This window comes from Harpia harpyja, chromosome 2 (genome assembly GCF_026419915.1).
Source record: "Harpia harpyja isolate bHarHar1 chromosome 2, bHarHar1 primary haplotype, whole genome shotgun sequence".
Taxonomy (NCBI): domain Eukaryota; kingdom Metazoa; phylum Chordata; class Aves; order Accipitriformes; family Accipitridae; genus Harpia; species Harpia harpyja.
This window is the reverse complement of record NC_068941.1, coordinates 46,379,101-46,394,717: the sequence shown is the minus strand read 5'-3', so window position 1 is coordinate 46,394,717 and position 15,617 is coordinate 46,379,101. Positions and strand designations below refer to the sequence as shown.

The following is a 15,617-nucleotide window of genomic DNA, read 5'->3' as shown; positions in this document are numbered from 1 at the left end:
TAATTAAATACAGAAGTTCACCAGTTCTCCAAAGAGACTGGAATACTTAAAATACATCTTATAGCATGTTGTTTTGCAAGAGTAATCATCCTGGCATGTGAGATAATAGCTGGGAGAAGTTTCAGGAAGATGCCTTTCTGCTGTTAGAGGTATGCAGATGTTTCTTTTCCCCGATGGAGTTGGACAACCCAGAAGTCAGTTCTGACACAGCCAGCATGTCTCTAAATTATGATTTAGTGTATTTAGGAAAAGATAATTGTGAACTTTCACCTAGTCTTAAGGTGTTATTTCTTTCTGCCAAATGAAGGAAGTGGACATTATGATTTAAAAAAAGAAGTGCTTCGCTAAAGCTACTGAAATCTTAAAGGATGCCAGACAAGTATGCATGTGTATTTCTATTAGTCATAGCTGTTCTGGACATTTTTGCAAAATATTTGAGAATTTCTTATTATACATAGAAGAAACTGGATATAATTGTCTTAATTTTGTTGTCAGTTACACCACTCTGAGTCCAAAGTAACTTTGTTCTTTGGCAGTTTAAATAAATAGGATCTTTTCTGAATTTGCACAGATATAAGTAAGGGTGGCATTTGACTTTTACTTCATGGACTTTCTCATTTACATCAACTTATGAGCTATGGGTAAGCTATACTCTTGTAAACTTTAAAGAAATACCCAAAAGAGAGAACACAAAATTATGGGAATGTCTTTGAAGCAGAGCTCACCGATACTTGTGACGGGGAGAACTTCTTATAATTTAGAAATTACAAAACCATTACTGCTAACCATTGAAAAAAGAAAAAAATGCAGTCACTTCAGGCTGTGAGCCTGGGCAAAGATTGTCAAAGGTAACTAGGGACTTTGGGGTGCCTTACATCTTGAGGGCCAAAAGAGTGTGGGTTTTGTTTTGGTTTGGTTTTATTTTGTTTTGATTTTATTTTTGGTGGGGGTCTTTTTGTTTTGTTTTTTAAACGGTACTACTAATCATAGGAGTAGACTGCTCAAATGTCTTTTGAAAGTCTGAAGGTAAGCACTCAATGTTTGAGAAATCTGGAGTCAGTAATTGGTCTTAAAATCTTGATAGGAAAGTTTTAGATTTCATATTTCCCCCACTCACCCAGCCATACTCACACCCTTGCCCGAAACCCAAGTACATAAGTAGGATTAAGTATAACGTTTGTTCAGGTAAAAACTCTTGTTAGGAAAACCACAGACTGTGGTAGTATAATATCTGTTAATTTCTAAAGATTTCAAATGAGGGTTTAATAGTAAAGATATCAAAACATTTAATAAGCATTAGTATACGAAGAGTTGCAACACCCGTTTCCCAGATGAGAAATCTAATGCACTTTGGTTACCGCGATGCTGGAAGATGGTGGAGTATTGGTGGATGTTGCTAAGCACATGGTTTGAATTTGAGATGAAGTGCGTAGGCCAGAAATGCGGAAGTTGGGCAAAAGTTCTCCCACAAGATTGCATTTTTGATGATTTTTGAGATTTAGAAAATAGAAATTTAGAAGAAAATTAGGAGGTCCTTAAATGACATACTGGTTATTTGGCAATCAGCAGTGAACAGTTCTGTTTAAAAAAAACACAAGTGGGACACAGATGCTTACTAGCTGTTTTGCACACATTTAGTCATGCAGGTACATGCACCCACACAGATATATTTTTATGATATAAATTATCTGTCCTAGCTGTTCATCTTGGAATCTGCCCACCTGAAAAACTTGCTCACCCCTCATATCATATTGTTGAGGTTGCTGAGGGTAAAGTTTCTCAGCTGGAGACTACAATAGAAAAGAAGCTGTTGATGGAACATGTCCTGTGCAGTTTCTCTTCTCCAGGACACTAATACCTGCTTTTCTGTGAGCGAGAATGAGGGGGAATGGGAGGGGTGGATTAGGACATATAAATAATGCTTAACGCTTCTGCACGAGTGACTAAAAAGTGCGTGGCTCAATGAAGATGATAGTTTTAAAGGGAGTGGAGAAAGAATGAGTGACGTATTTTGAAATTGTGGAAAAGAGATCAAGCTTTAGTGAGTTTGTTCCAGAGGAAGAATAGACTTCTTCTATTTTATTTTTTTGAGCAATTATTTTAACTTACATTAACAGTACCCAGAATAGAAGGTACCATGTTACGAATCAGTATAAATGCATTTTTATGTACATTTTTTTAAAACTTTAATTGCAGCGATGAGCAAAAGGGAAATATGGCAGTACATTATTTTATTTGTCAGATGGTTCTAACTCAGTATTAGATGTTTCTTTGCTTATCAGAACTTTAGCGTAACTGCAACCATTGCAGGGCAACTTGACACTAAGTGCTAATGTACCAGAGCTTAGTAATATAAAATGTTAGGAACAGTGACGCATCTCAACAGAAGCCTGATAAGAGGCTTTACACAATTGACCCTGGTTCATCAGTATGGAGACTTCTGAGCGCTTGTGAGAATAGGTATTTCTTGGGTAGAAGCAACCTCCGCGCACACAGCCACCTTAGTTGTTGAAGTATTTGCTCACAAGTTAGAAACCAGACTTCTAGAGAGCCCATAACATTCAGGGGTTTGAGTCTAAACTCCTAACTACTTGGTTGGCCACCTACAGGAAAACCTTCTCTCTATCCTTACTGAAGTTGTAGATTTATGTGGCCAGATGGAAGAAATATACAAGAAGATTCCTGTAGTGAACGTCCAGCTGTAGCTACCCATTCTGCTTTTCATGTTATATAGTGAATCTTAAATGGCAAATACAGTCCCTGGGAGAAGAAACAAAAATTTGAGATGATTCTTTTTCAGAACATCCCCGTCAGGATAACGAGGTAGGCTATTTGTTGTTTATTCTGTCATTTTTATTCATGAATCTCAGATTGTTAGCTGCACAATGATTCGTCTTCTTGTTGAAGTTAAAAGGTGTTTATTCTCAGTAGGTGTGTTTCATAGCAAGACAGGGATGTCTTGCTATGAATCCACAGCAATGTGGATTCAAACCAGATGTGGCTGAGGAGGGCCTATATGCACAGATGCAAATTTTGGATGCCGATCACTGTACAATTTAGGCAAAAAATAACCACTATCACTGTTAACTGTTATGAAACATTTATCTGTATTCCATGTTAGCTGACAATATCAACCGAGTGTTTATGTGCTCTGCCTTGCTGTCCTCCCTACTGTTTCTGGAAATTGTGGTGCTGGGATTCTGCTTATCTCTCTAGACCCAGCACACTTTCTCAGTGAGAAATTCTGCTTCAGGAGGCGAGAAATCACCATCTTTCAAAATGGAGAAGTAAAGACACTGATGGTGTTTAGGTATCTTCAGGAATTGTGTTATTTATCAGAGGCGGCGATACGGGTCGTTCCATTCTAGGTGTCTGTCTGCCTAGGGTTGTAACGTAGGCATTTGACCTAATTATTAATATTTTAGTTAACACTTTAAGGTAATTTATATTTTTCTGCCCCCATTGTCAAACATGAAAACTTTGTAGGCAAAGAAGTCAGACCTGCCTTTTAAACTAGAGGAATTAAACAACTCATGGGATAAAACATAGCTTACTTTTTGGTAGGTGTAGTAAAGCAAAATGTCTAGCTGGTTCTTATTTTGCCCATCAGAAATGAATCACAAACTTTGGAGGAGGGAAATAAAATTTAAGTCTGAAAACTTGGTCCCTAACCTTTTTTCCCCTTTTATTTTACTGAGAATGGACAATTAGGAATGTGTCAAAATGCATTCAGCAGATTGTGAAATAATAGTAGTAATAGTAGTTTACTGTGGTTTCTGCCACAGAGCTCCTGTTAAGAGGATTCCTATGTTATGTCTTGTTAATCTTGATTTCCTATTATATTCCCAATAAAAATGTTCTGGCTAATGTCAGTCTCCGGGAGTGCTAGCTGTAAATTAACTTACAGAAGAGATGATGGGAAGCTTTGCTGAATTGCTCTTCCAAATTTGAATTATAAATAAATAGATCCATTAGTAATAATGGAATCAATTTTTTGAATATTAATTGCTTCCTTAGTATGTGAGAATAACAAATCCATATCCATCTATAAAAGTCACCAGGTGATCCTAATTCTGTTCCATAATTTTTCAGCAGAGCACGAATTGGTTTTCATTTACAATGTAAGTTCTTAGAGAAACAGTAGATGTTACAAAGCATTTTATACTTTTGTAATACTTTTTGTGACAATGATATTTTTCTGCTTGTTGAAATTTAATTAACACAACATTTGATGTTATTTTAGGCAGTCATATGGACAAATGTAGGCATGTAGGCAAATAACCTACAGCAAGCACTTTTTTTTGAATATTAGGAGCTAAATAAAACTGAATATAATCAAGTTAATAAAGCTTAAGACCAGACCTGTGTCTTTAGAAGCTGGTTGTATCTGACTTTCTAGGAAGTCAGCTGATACATTATAGCCACTAATAAAGAAATTATTTCTGGCAAGCCTTAAATAAACATATTGCTTACATCTAGAGTCTCCTCACCATAGTGGAAACCATCACCTATCTTTAATGACAATACCATTGTGCTGTACAATCTACATTTCCACTTCAATTATGGAAAATAAAGGCCTCTAGTTTCATAATTACAAAGATATTTTAGTAAATGCGAATTCGATAAAAACTCAGATTTATGTCTGTTTCATGTTGAAGAAAATAGCTCTGAGGGATACATAAATGGCTCCATAGTGGGATTTTGATACTTGTGATATTTTTGGTGTGAACATTGTACTGTTTCATAGCTGCTTATTTTAGCAGAAATGGGAAGAAATATGTGGTGTTGTCAGCGCAAGTCTGCATACTGAGTGAGCTGGGGTAAAGCAGGCGTATTTTGTCAGGGTTTTCTAGAAGATGCAGTGAAGAATTAAGACTGAATGCCATGTATTTCCTGAGTTTACTGAGTTATATGCTTAGATGAAATCAATGGTACTTTTCCTGGAATAATTATATGCATTTTTATAGTAGTTTAAGATATTTAGGATGACTCCATGTAGAGGCTGGACATAGTCAGATATGTCCCTGCATTGTAAGGGGAGTCCAGTTCTTCCCCAGCATGAAAAACTTCAGACTATGGTTTTGGAAAATGTTTTTCTTGCGGTTTCGCCTTCATTTTCCATGAAAATTGTCCATTTGTCTGTTCCAAGTATGAAGTACAACAGGTTTAAAAAAAAAGGCCAGCCATTTCCATGCTTTCATAAATATCTGATTTTTTTTTAGTCCTTTCAAAGCTGGGAAAATCACCAATGCAATCCAAAAGCTTACTGTTTTTATAAAGCAGGTTTAAAATTAAAAATTTAAGATTGTGCAAAATATATTAATAAAATCTAGATCCTATATACTTCATAGTATAAACTACAGCATGTGATATTGAAAGAAAAAAGAGAAAGACTTGCACTGCTTTTCACAGTTTCTAGCAACATTTTTTTCTGTATTTTATCTGGCTTCCTAAGCTACAGTGTCAGTCCAGGCAGACATTGACTCTTCAGGTAGTTGACCTTTTCGCATTCAAAAAGTCCGTATTTTTACGTCAGTGATTTATTTGGTCTCTCCCTTTCTGTTGTACAATACTGCAACATTTCAAAAAATATGTCTGAGGACATAAATTCTTCTGTGACTTCTGCATCACTACAACTGGTTCAGTAACTAAGAAATTTTTGTAAAAAAGTATTGAAAAAAATGAGGCCATATATCACACACAAGATAAGGAAAAAAGACTTCTGTAGGGTTTTCATAGCTGACAGAGAACAAGAAGTCCAGCAGGTCACTGAGTGATAATGTGAGTTAATGTCGGTGGCAAGACCATGGGTATTGAACATGCCTTTGAATCTAAAGATGGTTCTTGTGATTTTGGCACCCATGGCTCTACTGGCTTACTCACTCTGCTTATGTAGTAGCCCCTGTACTAACAGAGTCTCGTAGCCATTCATGCTGTATAATGAATGTATGCCACACCTGAGGTCATCAAGAGTTTCATGCAGGGCATGATAACCACTGAGTCAGCAAATACTGGAAGATTACATTGGTACTGTAAGGTTTAAATATACTCTAGAACCGTGTGTGTGTCCTGGCTTCCAGTCCAAGTGGTATATGTAAACCTTTGGTAGGAGAGGGCCCAGTGTAGCCCAGGAAATGGTTGACTTTGGAAATGTCCAAACCAGTTCTCTCAGACTCTCCTGTTGACTGTTCACTATAAAGAAGTACCTCTGAGAAGTTAGTGAACTCACTGGTATATTCTTCAATGTCTAATTGGTAGAGATTGTGTCAAAAATTCCTTACAATTCTTCATTTCTCTGCAGCTGGACAGAGCTGCCAAGACAAAGTCTTATGTCTTAAATACACAGGTGTGTGCACACAAACACAGGTTTTGTTCAGTACTTCACTTTGGTTTATAAAACAAACCCTGATCCTAAAAGAAACAGCCAATCAACCCCAACTTCTCTGTTCCATAGCAAATGAAACAAACAATGTGCATATGCACAGAATGCCTTATCAGTTAACCACATTTATGGATAAGTCTTTGCTTTTTGTAAGCTGTTAGATTTTCTTCAAAGAAAATTTGTAGAGGAGAAAAATGGACAGAACACAGCTGAGTCAGATATCAACGTAGGGCCAGGAAGGGGTTGCCTTGCAGATATTGTGTTGTCTTGCACAACTGATTTCTAACATTAGGTTCTCACCAATGAACACCTGTCGTTACCTTTCATTTAAAAGGCGCAATTTGTGAATGGGTGCTGCACAAAAATGTGTTTTTTAACAGAGAATTCTAAACAATCTGGTTTATCTTTGGTGGAAGAAGCCTGTTAAATACATAAGGAACCTAATGGAGCATCAGGACTCAATGCAGTTCTTACAGTCTCTTTTTCTTCCCAACAGTTTTCTTTCTGACAGTGCTGTCAAAATCCAGCATTTGTTTCTGTCATCACTTATGTGTTCAAAGCCATTTTCTAATTTGATTTCCTAGTTAGATCTCTTGGAGTTCCATTGATTTTTATGGAATCTTCAACTCTGGCCCCTGGCATTCTTTTCTAGGGGTAAAGTCATTCTGATTCCAGCAATAAACTAGATGTCTTCCCCAGTGTGATACCCATCTTTATGTTGTCATAACGGCAAAGTCTAATAGTTATCATTTCTTGGTTGTAAAGTTGGGTTCTTCCTGTAACATTGCCAAAAAGATATGTTATGGCTTGCTAAAGTTTGATGGAGTTGCCAAAACACACCTTCAGAATCCCAAGAACTTGGGAAAAGAAAGAACTATTTCAATAGGAATGGAAAGTTACGTGATCTCCTCCATTCACTGCTTTTCCTGAAACACGTTTTCTACTTGATACTGAGTTCAGCACCCTTACATTATTCCAGATTTCTCTTGCTCAAGTATTTTTATTCCATTAACCTATGCAGTTTTGCAAAACAGTTATCTGAAAATATGCCAATATCATATTCCAGTGTTGCTACCTTAGTTTCTCCATCAGGGAACATTCTGGGAAGAGGTACTTGGACCAGTACATTAAATGATAATCTGTTCGTGCTTACTAGGGACTGACATTACATTCTGCTTGACTTTAAGCAGAGAAAGTATTTGACATGGATTCTAAAATCTAAAGTATATTGGAGAAGGATACTGAATAAGCTCTTGTTAATTTTGACTCCAACTGTTATCCTAGTTCAGTCATTTTTTGCTGCATTTGCTTCCCACTTGTTTAGAGTTGTAATCAGACTTAGTCTGGATGACTCATTGTGGTTTTATGGCTGGTTTGCTGTAGAAATGAAAATACCTGGAAGAGGAATGCATCTTTGCACGTCTTATGTTGTAATTAACAATATACTTGTTTCTGTCTGCATTGAATTATTATTATATTAATGATTCCATCACTTTTCAGCTTTGTTGGTTATATGATGTATATATTTTGCACAGCTGGATATATTGTTAGGAAGGAAATGAAACTGAAAAAGTTACTGCTTAGAATATTAAGTGATTCTTAGCACCACAGAGTCATGTGTCAAAACTGCAACTAATGATCAGCCTGGTTCTTGTTTCCTGGGTACATAGTTAGTCAGCCTTACGTTAATATCATCTGGCAGCTCAAATAGAGTTGTGGTTAAAAGTTTACTTTTGATCATGAAAACCAGAAGAAACATAACTTTCTTTTCAGAAAATACATATCCAAATACATATTTTATAACCGAATGTGAAAAACGGGGAAATAGTATTTCTGAAATATAACTGAAGACTGGACAGTAATACGCTAAAGTGAAGATGAACACGGGAAAACTGAATTATAGTTGTTCATAGCTTTCTTGCTTGATTTTGTGATTTAGGATTTTCAGTAGTGTCTCTTTAAGCTAGGCTTTGGTGTTTAACTTATTGGGGTGGGTTTGTTTTTTTGGAGGGGTGTTAAACTTTAAAAAAAAGGGGGGGGGATACCTATAGGAATACAAAAATTAATTTTGGAATATTTAGATCTACCTGAAAGACACCATGGAGATCAGAGAAGGGAAAAGTTGATTTTTTCTTGTGAGAGCATAAATTGGCAGAAACTTTTCTGTATTGTCATGTAGGCATGGTTACTCAAGAAATATGCTATAGAAATTTAATAATAAGTAACAAACAGGATTATTTGGCCCTTCTAGTATTATAGCCATAAGTTAGCATTTGTAGTTCGAAGTGTGGTTCAAAAATGAGTATGGATTAATGACTAAAGGACCAGCTACAAAAAACCCCACAAAGCAGAAATAAGAGACCTAGAATATCACAGGTAGAATTTTTATTTAAGGACAGTCATGTAAATCACTCGCCTGCATATTTTAGTATACTTTTACTAAAATCTCATCTGAGTTATAATTTCTCAGTAAATATCTCATCTGAGTTATAATTTCTCAGTAAATTCAGACAGTGTTATTATTTACTGCTTAATGTTGAGTTGGAAGAACCCAACTGTGTCTTAGTAAGCAGGAAAGGGAAACTACTTTCAAGGTAGAAATACTAGTATTTGGGGATTACAGTGAGAAAGTGGCAATTGTTTAAAGAATGTGGTAGTGAGTACTTTCTTAGCTATATAACAGCAGAATTTAGCGAATGGATGCTTTTTCTCTTCTCTGGGTTAATTTCCTTATGGACCAGCACATCACCATTTATATCTTAGTGAATTATTACTGTGCAATGTAGCTTAGTAGGTGTTATTATTTCATAGTAGGAATGACAAGAAATGGATTGAGTGGAAGTACTTTTTTTTTATTAGCATGCTGGCTTACAGCTTTTAAAAAGATCTTGTATGTGGGGGATGTGGCAGCCAACATCTGAATGAACAACTGTTCCAAACTCCTGATCAAGTGTCCTTTGCATTTCTGACTTCTTTTTCATTACTTTTTGGCTTACGGTTTTATAGTGATTTCAGAAATGTGGTGGCTTCTGAGCTATAAAAATCACAAACCTATTTCTGTTTAGAAGTGACATGACTGAAATGGAGAACTGTAGGCAACAGAATCCAATTCAAAATTGTTTTCTTTGGGAATTTGGTGCTCTGAATGACATGCAAGTATGCAAACTTCTTAAAAGTCCTAAGCAAATTCTAATATTAAAAAAGTGTTTTCAGCTACAGTAAAAACTAGTAGCCTTTGATTACCTTCATCACAAATGTTGACCAAGAGAGAGTTGGATAGGTTACTTAGTATTTTTATAAATAAAAAACAGTGATATTGTATGAGAGGATACAGAAGCATCCACGTTTCATGAAGATCTGTTTTCCTTGGTAAGGAATTTTGCATTATCATTGAATGTGCTGCATTTTATCCTGGTGATAATCAGTGCCTTTCAGTCCAGCATGCTGTACAAGCAGCAGGCCAACCCCCCTCCACGTACTTGCTGGGTTTTATGTGTGGTGTGTTTCTTTTCGTAATTGCATGTTTCTAGATAATTGTTAACAATTTTCTAAAATTATTTTTAGCTTTAGATCCGGCTAAAGATCCATGTTTAAAGATGAAATGTAGTCGCCATAAGGTCTGTGTTGCACAGGATCAACAAACTGCTGTTTGCATTAGTCACCGAAGGCTTACGCACAGGTAAATAATTTAAAAGTTAATCCTATAGACTTTTTTAATAGTGTTCGTGACTGACTGTAAACCATAAATACACTATAATGAGTTTAGTTATTTAATAACATCTGAGCAGAGGGGTGGATTTTAGAAGTAATTATATATGCATAATTTGATTAGAATGTTTAATATTTGATTTTTTTGATAGGCTGGTAAACTAGAGGGTGTACATAGTTAAATACTGCAAGACGCTGATAAAAATACATTTACAGAAATACCTACTGTGCTAGTACCAAGTGAATATAACGATTATGATAATGTCCTGCTGCTGTACATTACTTTGACTTCATTACTTCATATAAGAAGCTACGGAACTCAAAACTACCTGTTAAAGTGTAGGTAATGGCCTGTTATAGTGTAAGGTTTGGGGTTTTTTTTCCTTCTTTTTTTTCCTCTTTTATGCATTCTGATTTTCTTTGCGTTCTGGAATGGTTAAATATAAGGAACAAATATATGACAAAGTTATTCTGGAATCCAAATGTAGATGACTTCTATTCTTACCTTTTTTTGAGAGAACAGTTCCAGATGCTCTATTTATGTAGGTCTTAAGAGTGGCAAAATGTTAATGTACTTCTGTGGCAGAAAGTGAGTATGGCCTGAACCATACACTTAGCTGAGTCATGAGATCGTTGTTTTCTGAGGAGATGGAGTCAAGTTGCATTTTTGACTTGGGATTGGTTTTTTTTTTTTTTTTTTTTTTGCACTTCATTGTGGGAAACAGAGCATAGTAGAAAGGCTAAACTTCAGTAACTTGTTTGAAATATGTGTGTGTTAAAGTGCTTTGCTCAGTAGGGGCTGAAAAGAGCTAAGAAAAATAAGAGACTTTCTTGTCAGATGTAAGAGGATCATTTCAAGCTTTTTAGAGAGCCTGTACAGTTTTATGAATGATATAAGGAATGTTCTTCCAAGTGTCTAGTTATGTTAAATAAGCCCATCTGTAGCTTTTCAAACAAGCAAGATAGTACATAGCAAAGGGAAAAGTTTAAACTAGTCTTGATCTGCAGCTGCAGTTAATTAACAAAAAAGCTCTACATTATTTGTAGAGCTAAACTGTTTATATCAAACAATCTCAGTGTAGAGCTAGACATTTTGGTTTGATAAAGTATTATATAAGGTGCAAGAATTATTATCAAAGCTAGGTAGTCTAATTTCAACTGCATGTGAACTGTCAGGGGAGTATGTTAGTTTCAGCCGTGAAAAGACAACACAATAATTTGAAATTTCTGAGAGGTATTACATGCATTATTGAAAACAGTGAAAAAATGACATCTCCAAGTTAAGTATACATGCCGTAGGTAAGGACCGAAAACTTTTTTAGACTAGATGAAGGTGCATACAGTGGTTGAATTAATAAACATATTGACATCCCTATATTATTCCTCCCACAGTCCCTGGCACTCTTTTAGAAAGGTAGTATTTTAAGAGGCAAAGCTTGGCTGAATATAATACAATCTCATAATGGGAAACTTTGGAATGGCAGCAACTTGGTGATTGTAATAAGCACTGCAAGTCTAGTCTTGTAAACTAGACGAAGCAATTCTCTACCCTGTCCTGAGCCAGGACAGGGATTTCCCAAGCTTAGAACTTCCTGTTCCCTGAGATTACCATGTTCAAGGAGAAATCAATTGATTTGTGCTTTCTTTCTAAACAGGTTTTTTTCATGCAGTCTCTGACCTTTCTGTAGTATGGTGGGATAAGAGTATGAATAGCATATTCACAAGCAGTTGTGTCTGCTGGTCTCTTTGCCACTAATTATTTTTAGCCCAAGATTTTATTCCTTTGCTGATATCTACAATTTGCATATTGGTTTTCAACAGAGCCATCTGTTTTTCCAACTTCCCAAATGACTAGTCCACTCATTTATAAGTCTTGGTAAAAATTAGATGAGAAAGGTTATATTATCAACTGTCAGGTTATATTATCTACCTGTATCCATTTCTAATATATCAGTTGTGTGTATTCAATCTGTTGGGAATAAATCTTTAGAAAATTTAATCCCAGTAATTTTCCCTTTCCAATTCATCTGTGTGTGTGTGTGTATGCATGCAGTGTTCTTCAAAGACTGCATAATTTGAGTAATTTTTTTTTTTTTTTTTTTTTGGTTAAGGAAAAGGCTGTTGGGGATATCTTCTGGAAAAATAGTTGAGATCTTTTTCATGGATTACTGGGAGCTCTTCATAAAGAACTTGCCCATAGATTTCCATTTGGACATATTTGCTGTATAGATCCATAGGTGTTCCAGAGATTATTCCCAAGACTCTTGCACAGGAAAAGTAGTTTTAAGCATGTGAACTGATACAGTGGCAAAGACTATCCTCAAGAGACAGGGAAGAGGAGACTCTGCATACCTCCAAGATAAAGAAAAGGTTTATGGGCACCTTTGGGCTACCCCAGGGAAAGAAGCATGAAATACAGTTATAGCTGGATAGATTATTCTGTAGTGTCATCAAGCTGAAATTCTCAGATTTACAGTTAAATTCTCTGTTATTAGAAGCAGCGTTTCCAAGCACCCTATTACGTTGTTCATAAATTTCTGTATATAAATTCTGTCACTCTTCGAGGTAATAGCATAGACAGAGAAGCTGCTGATTAGTGAAGGCTGATTATTGTATCAAATGGAGAAATCACATAAGTAATTTCTTCTGTTGTTTTGTTAAAATTGACTTGCAGAAAAAACACTTAGGCATGGACATTCTGTTATTGGGTCCATGCTGTCCCAGGTGTTCTTATCTGTACAGTACAATTCCCAAACTATTGTAACCCTGCATGGATTACTGAGGGTATGTCAGTACCACACAATGAAGCATGTGATTGGTGGATATCCCAGACATCTGCAAGGCTGTTAGTGACGTGATATGACATGGTCCCAGCAGGATTAATTAACATGACAGTACACGCTACTGATGTGATGATTGTACCTGTGCTTTCAAAAGTATTAAAATTTGTATTAGCTTGGGGATCTCAGCACTGTGCTCTTGCTGCAGTGTGCTTGCCTTTGTGTGGTTTCAAAACCAGCTACTGCATCTCACTGTCCTTTTCATGGTGCTGTGGGTTAGGCAAGCCTATGGTTTTGTGATTTCTTCAGTTTCCATAGCAGCAGAGATCATGGTTTCCCCTCAGTCTTGAAGAAATGCACACAAGGCTCATTTCCTTTTCTGTGAGACTGGCAGGATGGCAAGTCATCTTCTAGCACGTTTCTGCAGTGCCACAGCATCCTGATGCAAGAGCTTCGTTTATGTACTGTCCTGGGAAGACTGAACAGTATTTGACAAAAAGGTGAAATGGGTGTTGTCGATCATTGGTCATGAGAGTAGTTTGGAGTACCAGAGCTTTAGAAAGTATGGGGGCATGGTTAGAGGTTGCCAGTTTTTTGTGGGTGGCAGGTAATTGCATTTGCATCTCTGCTGGCTATAACTGTGTTGGAAGCTGTGTTCTGTGTGCTATGCTCTTAGCTGTGTCCTATGAAAGAAAGAGGAAGTACTTTAAGAGGGGAAAGCATGCAGGATATATATTAAAGTTATTTATCTGAGTACTTCCATGTGGATTGCTGTGGAAAGGGAATAGCTGCCTGCACTAGAATGCATGATAAATAATTCAAAGTCTGGTGTAAAACAGAATTTTTCATTGATTCTTTGAAACTCTGGAGATTGACATTAAGTTTTCCTTTTGTCGAAATGGTGTTTTACCATCCCTTTGTGCTTTCCAATTTATCTTTATTGGTTAAGTGATAGGCTTTATGGGGAAAGAAGCCCTGTAAAGTATCAGTACATGCAATAATGAAATGCTTTGGAGTATACCTCATTCAGTTACAAATACAACTTGTAGAACATCGGAATACAGTATTGCAAATACTGTGATACCAGTGATGTGAATGTTATGGTGACAAGCAGGATATTCATCATACTAATTGAAATTTATCTACTTGTTTTAGTTTTCAGTGAAAGTTACGTGAATGTTCAGCTTGAAGGGAATTGGACAGGAAATAAAAAGGGATGTCAAAGGAGGAGGACTGTAGGTGGTAATGGATATTTCAGAATACCTGCAATGGAAGGTGTGCTTTTTGTATATGCAGAGCAGCAGGCGGTAAAGATAAATCCAGAAATCTTCACATACTTCTGGTTGCCACTTGGAGCAAGGAAAGAAAGAAAGAATTTGTGGTGATACCACAACATGTAGGAACTCATTAAGGCCATGGAAAGCTGGTAGCTAACCAGGCTCAGAAAAGTTGAAAAGTTCAGCAATGAGCTATCATAGATTTGCAGGTCCTGATAAATAGTCTGTTAAATTCATCTTAGATTTGAAACAGACAATTACAATATGAAGTGACACATCATGTAATTTGCTCTAATAACAACATTCTGTGAATCATAGATTACTGTATTAAACTAAGGAATGTATGGATGAAGTTCTAAGCAAGCAGATTAGCTGCAGGTGAAGAGCAGGACTCTAGAAAACTTGAAAAAGCAGGCAGGGTTGCCACCCAGCAGAGAATTTTAATGTAAGTGTAACAGTAAACATGGGATAGTGCCTGTGGTTTCAGTTGGATTACTTTTACTGGAATTCTTTTTTGGTACTGCAAATTTGTCAAAACAAAAATATTTAAGCCTAATGCTTAAAGGTGAAAGAAAGGAGGTGGGGAGGGGGGAAAGCATCTATCTGCTTCAAATGTTTCTCTTTGCTTTTATCTCAAACTAGCTGCAGGAGACCAATTTACAAATGAGATTAATTCAGTTGAGACCCAGTCATTATGCAGTCCATTCCAAGATTCGACTGCTTACTGCAAGGAACTGGTGAAGTGATGACTTGCTCAGTAACATTCAGAAATGTGTTTTGTGTTTAAGCTCTGAAAATGAGGAAATTGCAAGACAGTTTTGGGCCCAAAGTTCTGTTCCAAGTAAATCTGAGTGTCTTTGATATATTAGAACCTACTTACTGATTGATCGTAGTGGAATCTGATAAAACAGTCTCTTTTTCTTCTTGTATAAGAAATGCACTGTATAAAATTGGATACATTAAATCAATCAATGCTTGGATGCATTAAATTATTCAATGCATTAAATGCACGTGCATTTTTTCTAGGTAAGTGTAGATCTGTTTTATGAATTCCCCACCATACATTATGCCCCCTGCCCCCATTGTGAAGCTCCTGCTATGCTTTTTATGGGTTTGTTTATGTAAAATGTGCAGATCAACACAACAGTTCCCTGCCATGGGAGCAATAGATTGCACTTGTCTCTGCCATGTTATAGCCAGTTAAGGTGGAATTGAAACGTTTAAAGACTGACAGCTATTACTTGTGTAAGGACCTCGAACTTTCTTTTTCTTTCTATTGGATTTCTCACCCTCTCGTGTCATTTATTCTTAGGTTTCAGAGTAGGAAGCAATTGTAACACAATTCAGGTATTCCAGATCCAGTTTTTTATTTCATGTATTAGGTATAGGAAATCTCTAGGGAATCATTTAGAAATAAGGGATCATTCCTTTTGTAGCACATTTATGATTTATTTTCTTTCTCTTTGCAGA

At 36.3% G+C, this 15,617-nt stretch overlaps 1 protein-coding gene across 1 annotated transcript in view; it reads left to right on the top strand.

The window, feature by feature from the left end:
- SPOCK3 (SPARC (osteonectin), cwcv and kazal like domains proteoglycan 3) overlaps positions 1-15,617 on the top strand; it is a 232,245-nt gene that overhangs the window by 95,855 nt on the left and 120,773 nt on the right. Inside the window, exon 4 of the mRNA XM_052778733.1 lies at positions 9,947-10,061. Within this exon, the coding sequence (XP_052634693.1) occupies positions 9,947-10,061 (115 nt within the window). The remainder of the gene's footprint in view (positions 1-9,946; positions 10,062-15,617) is intronic.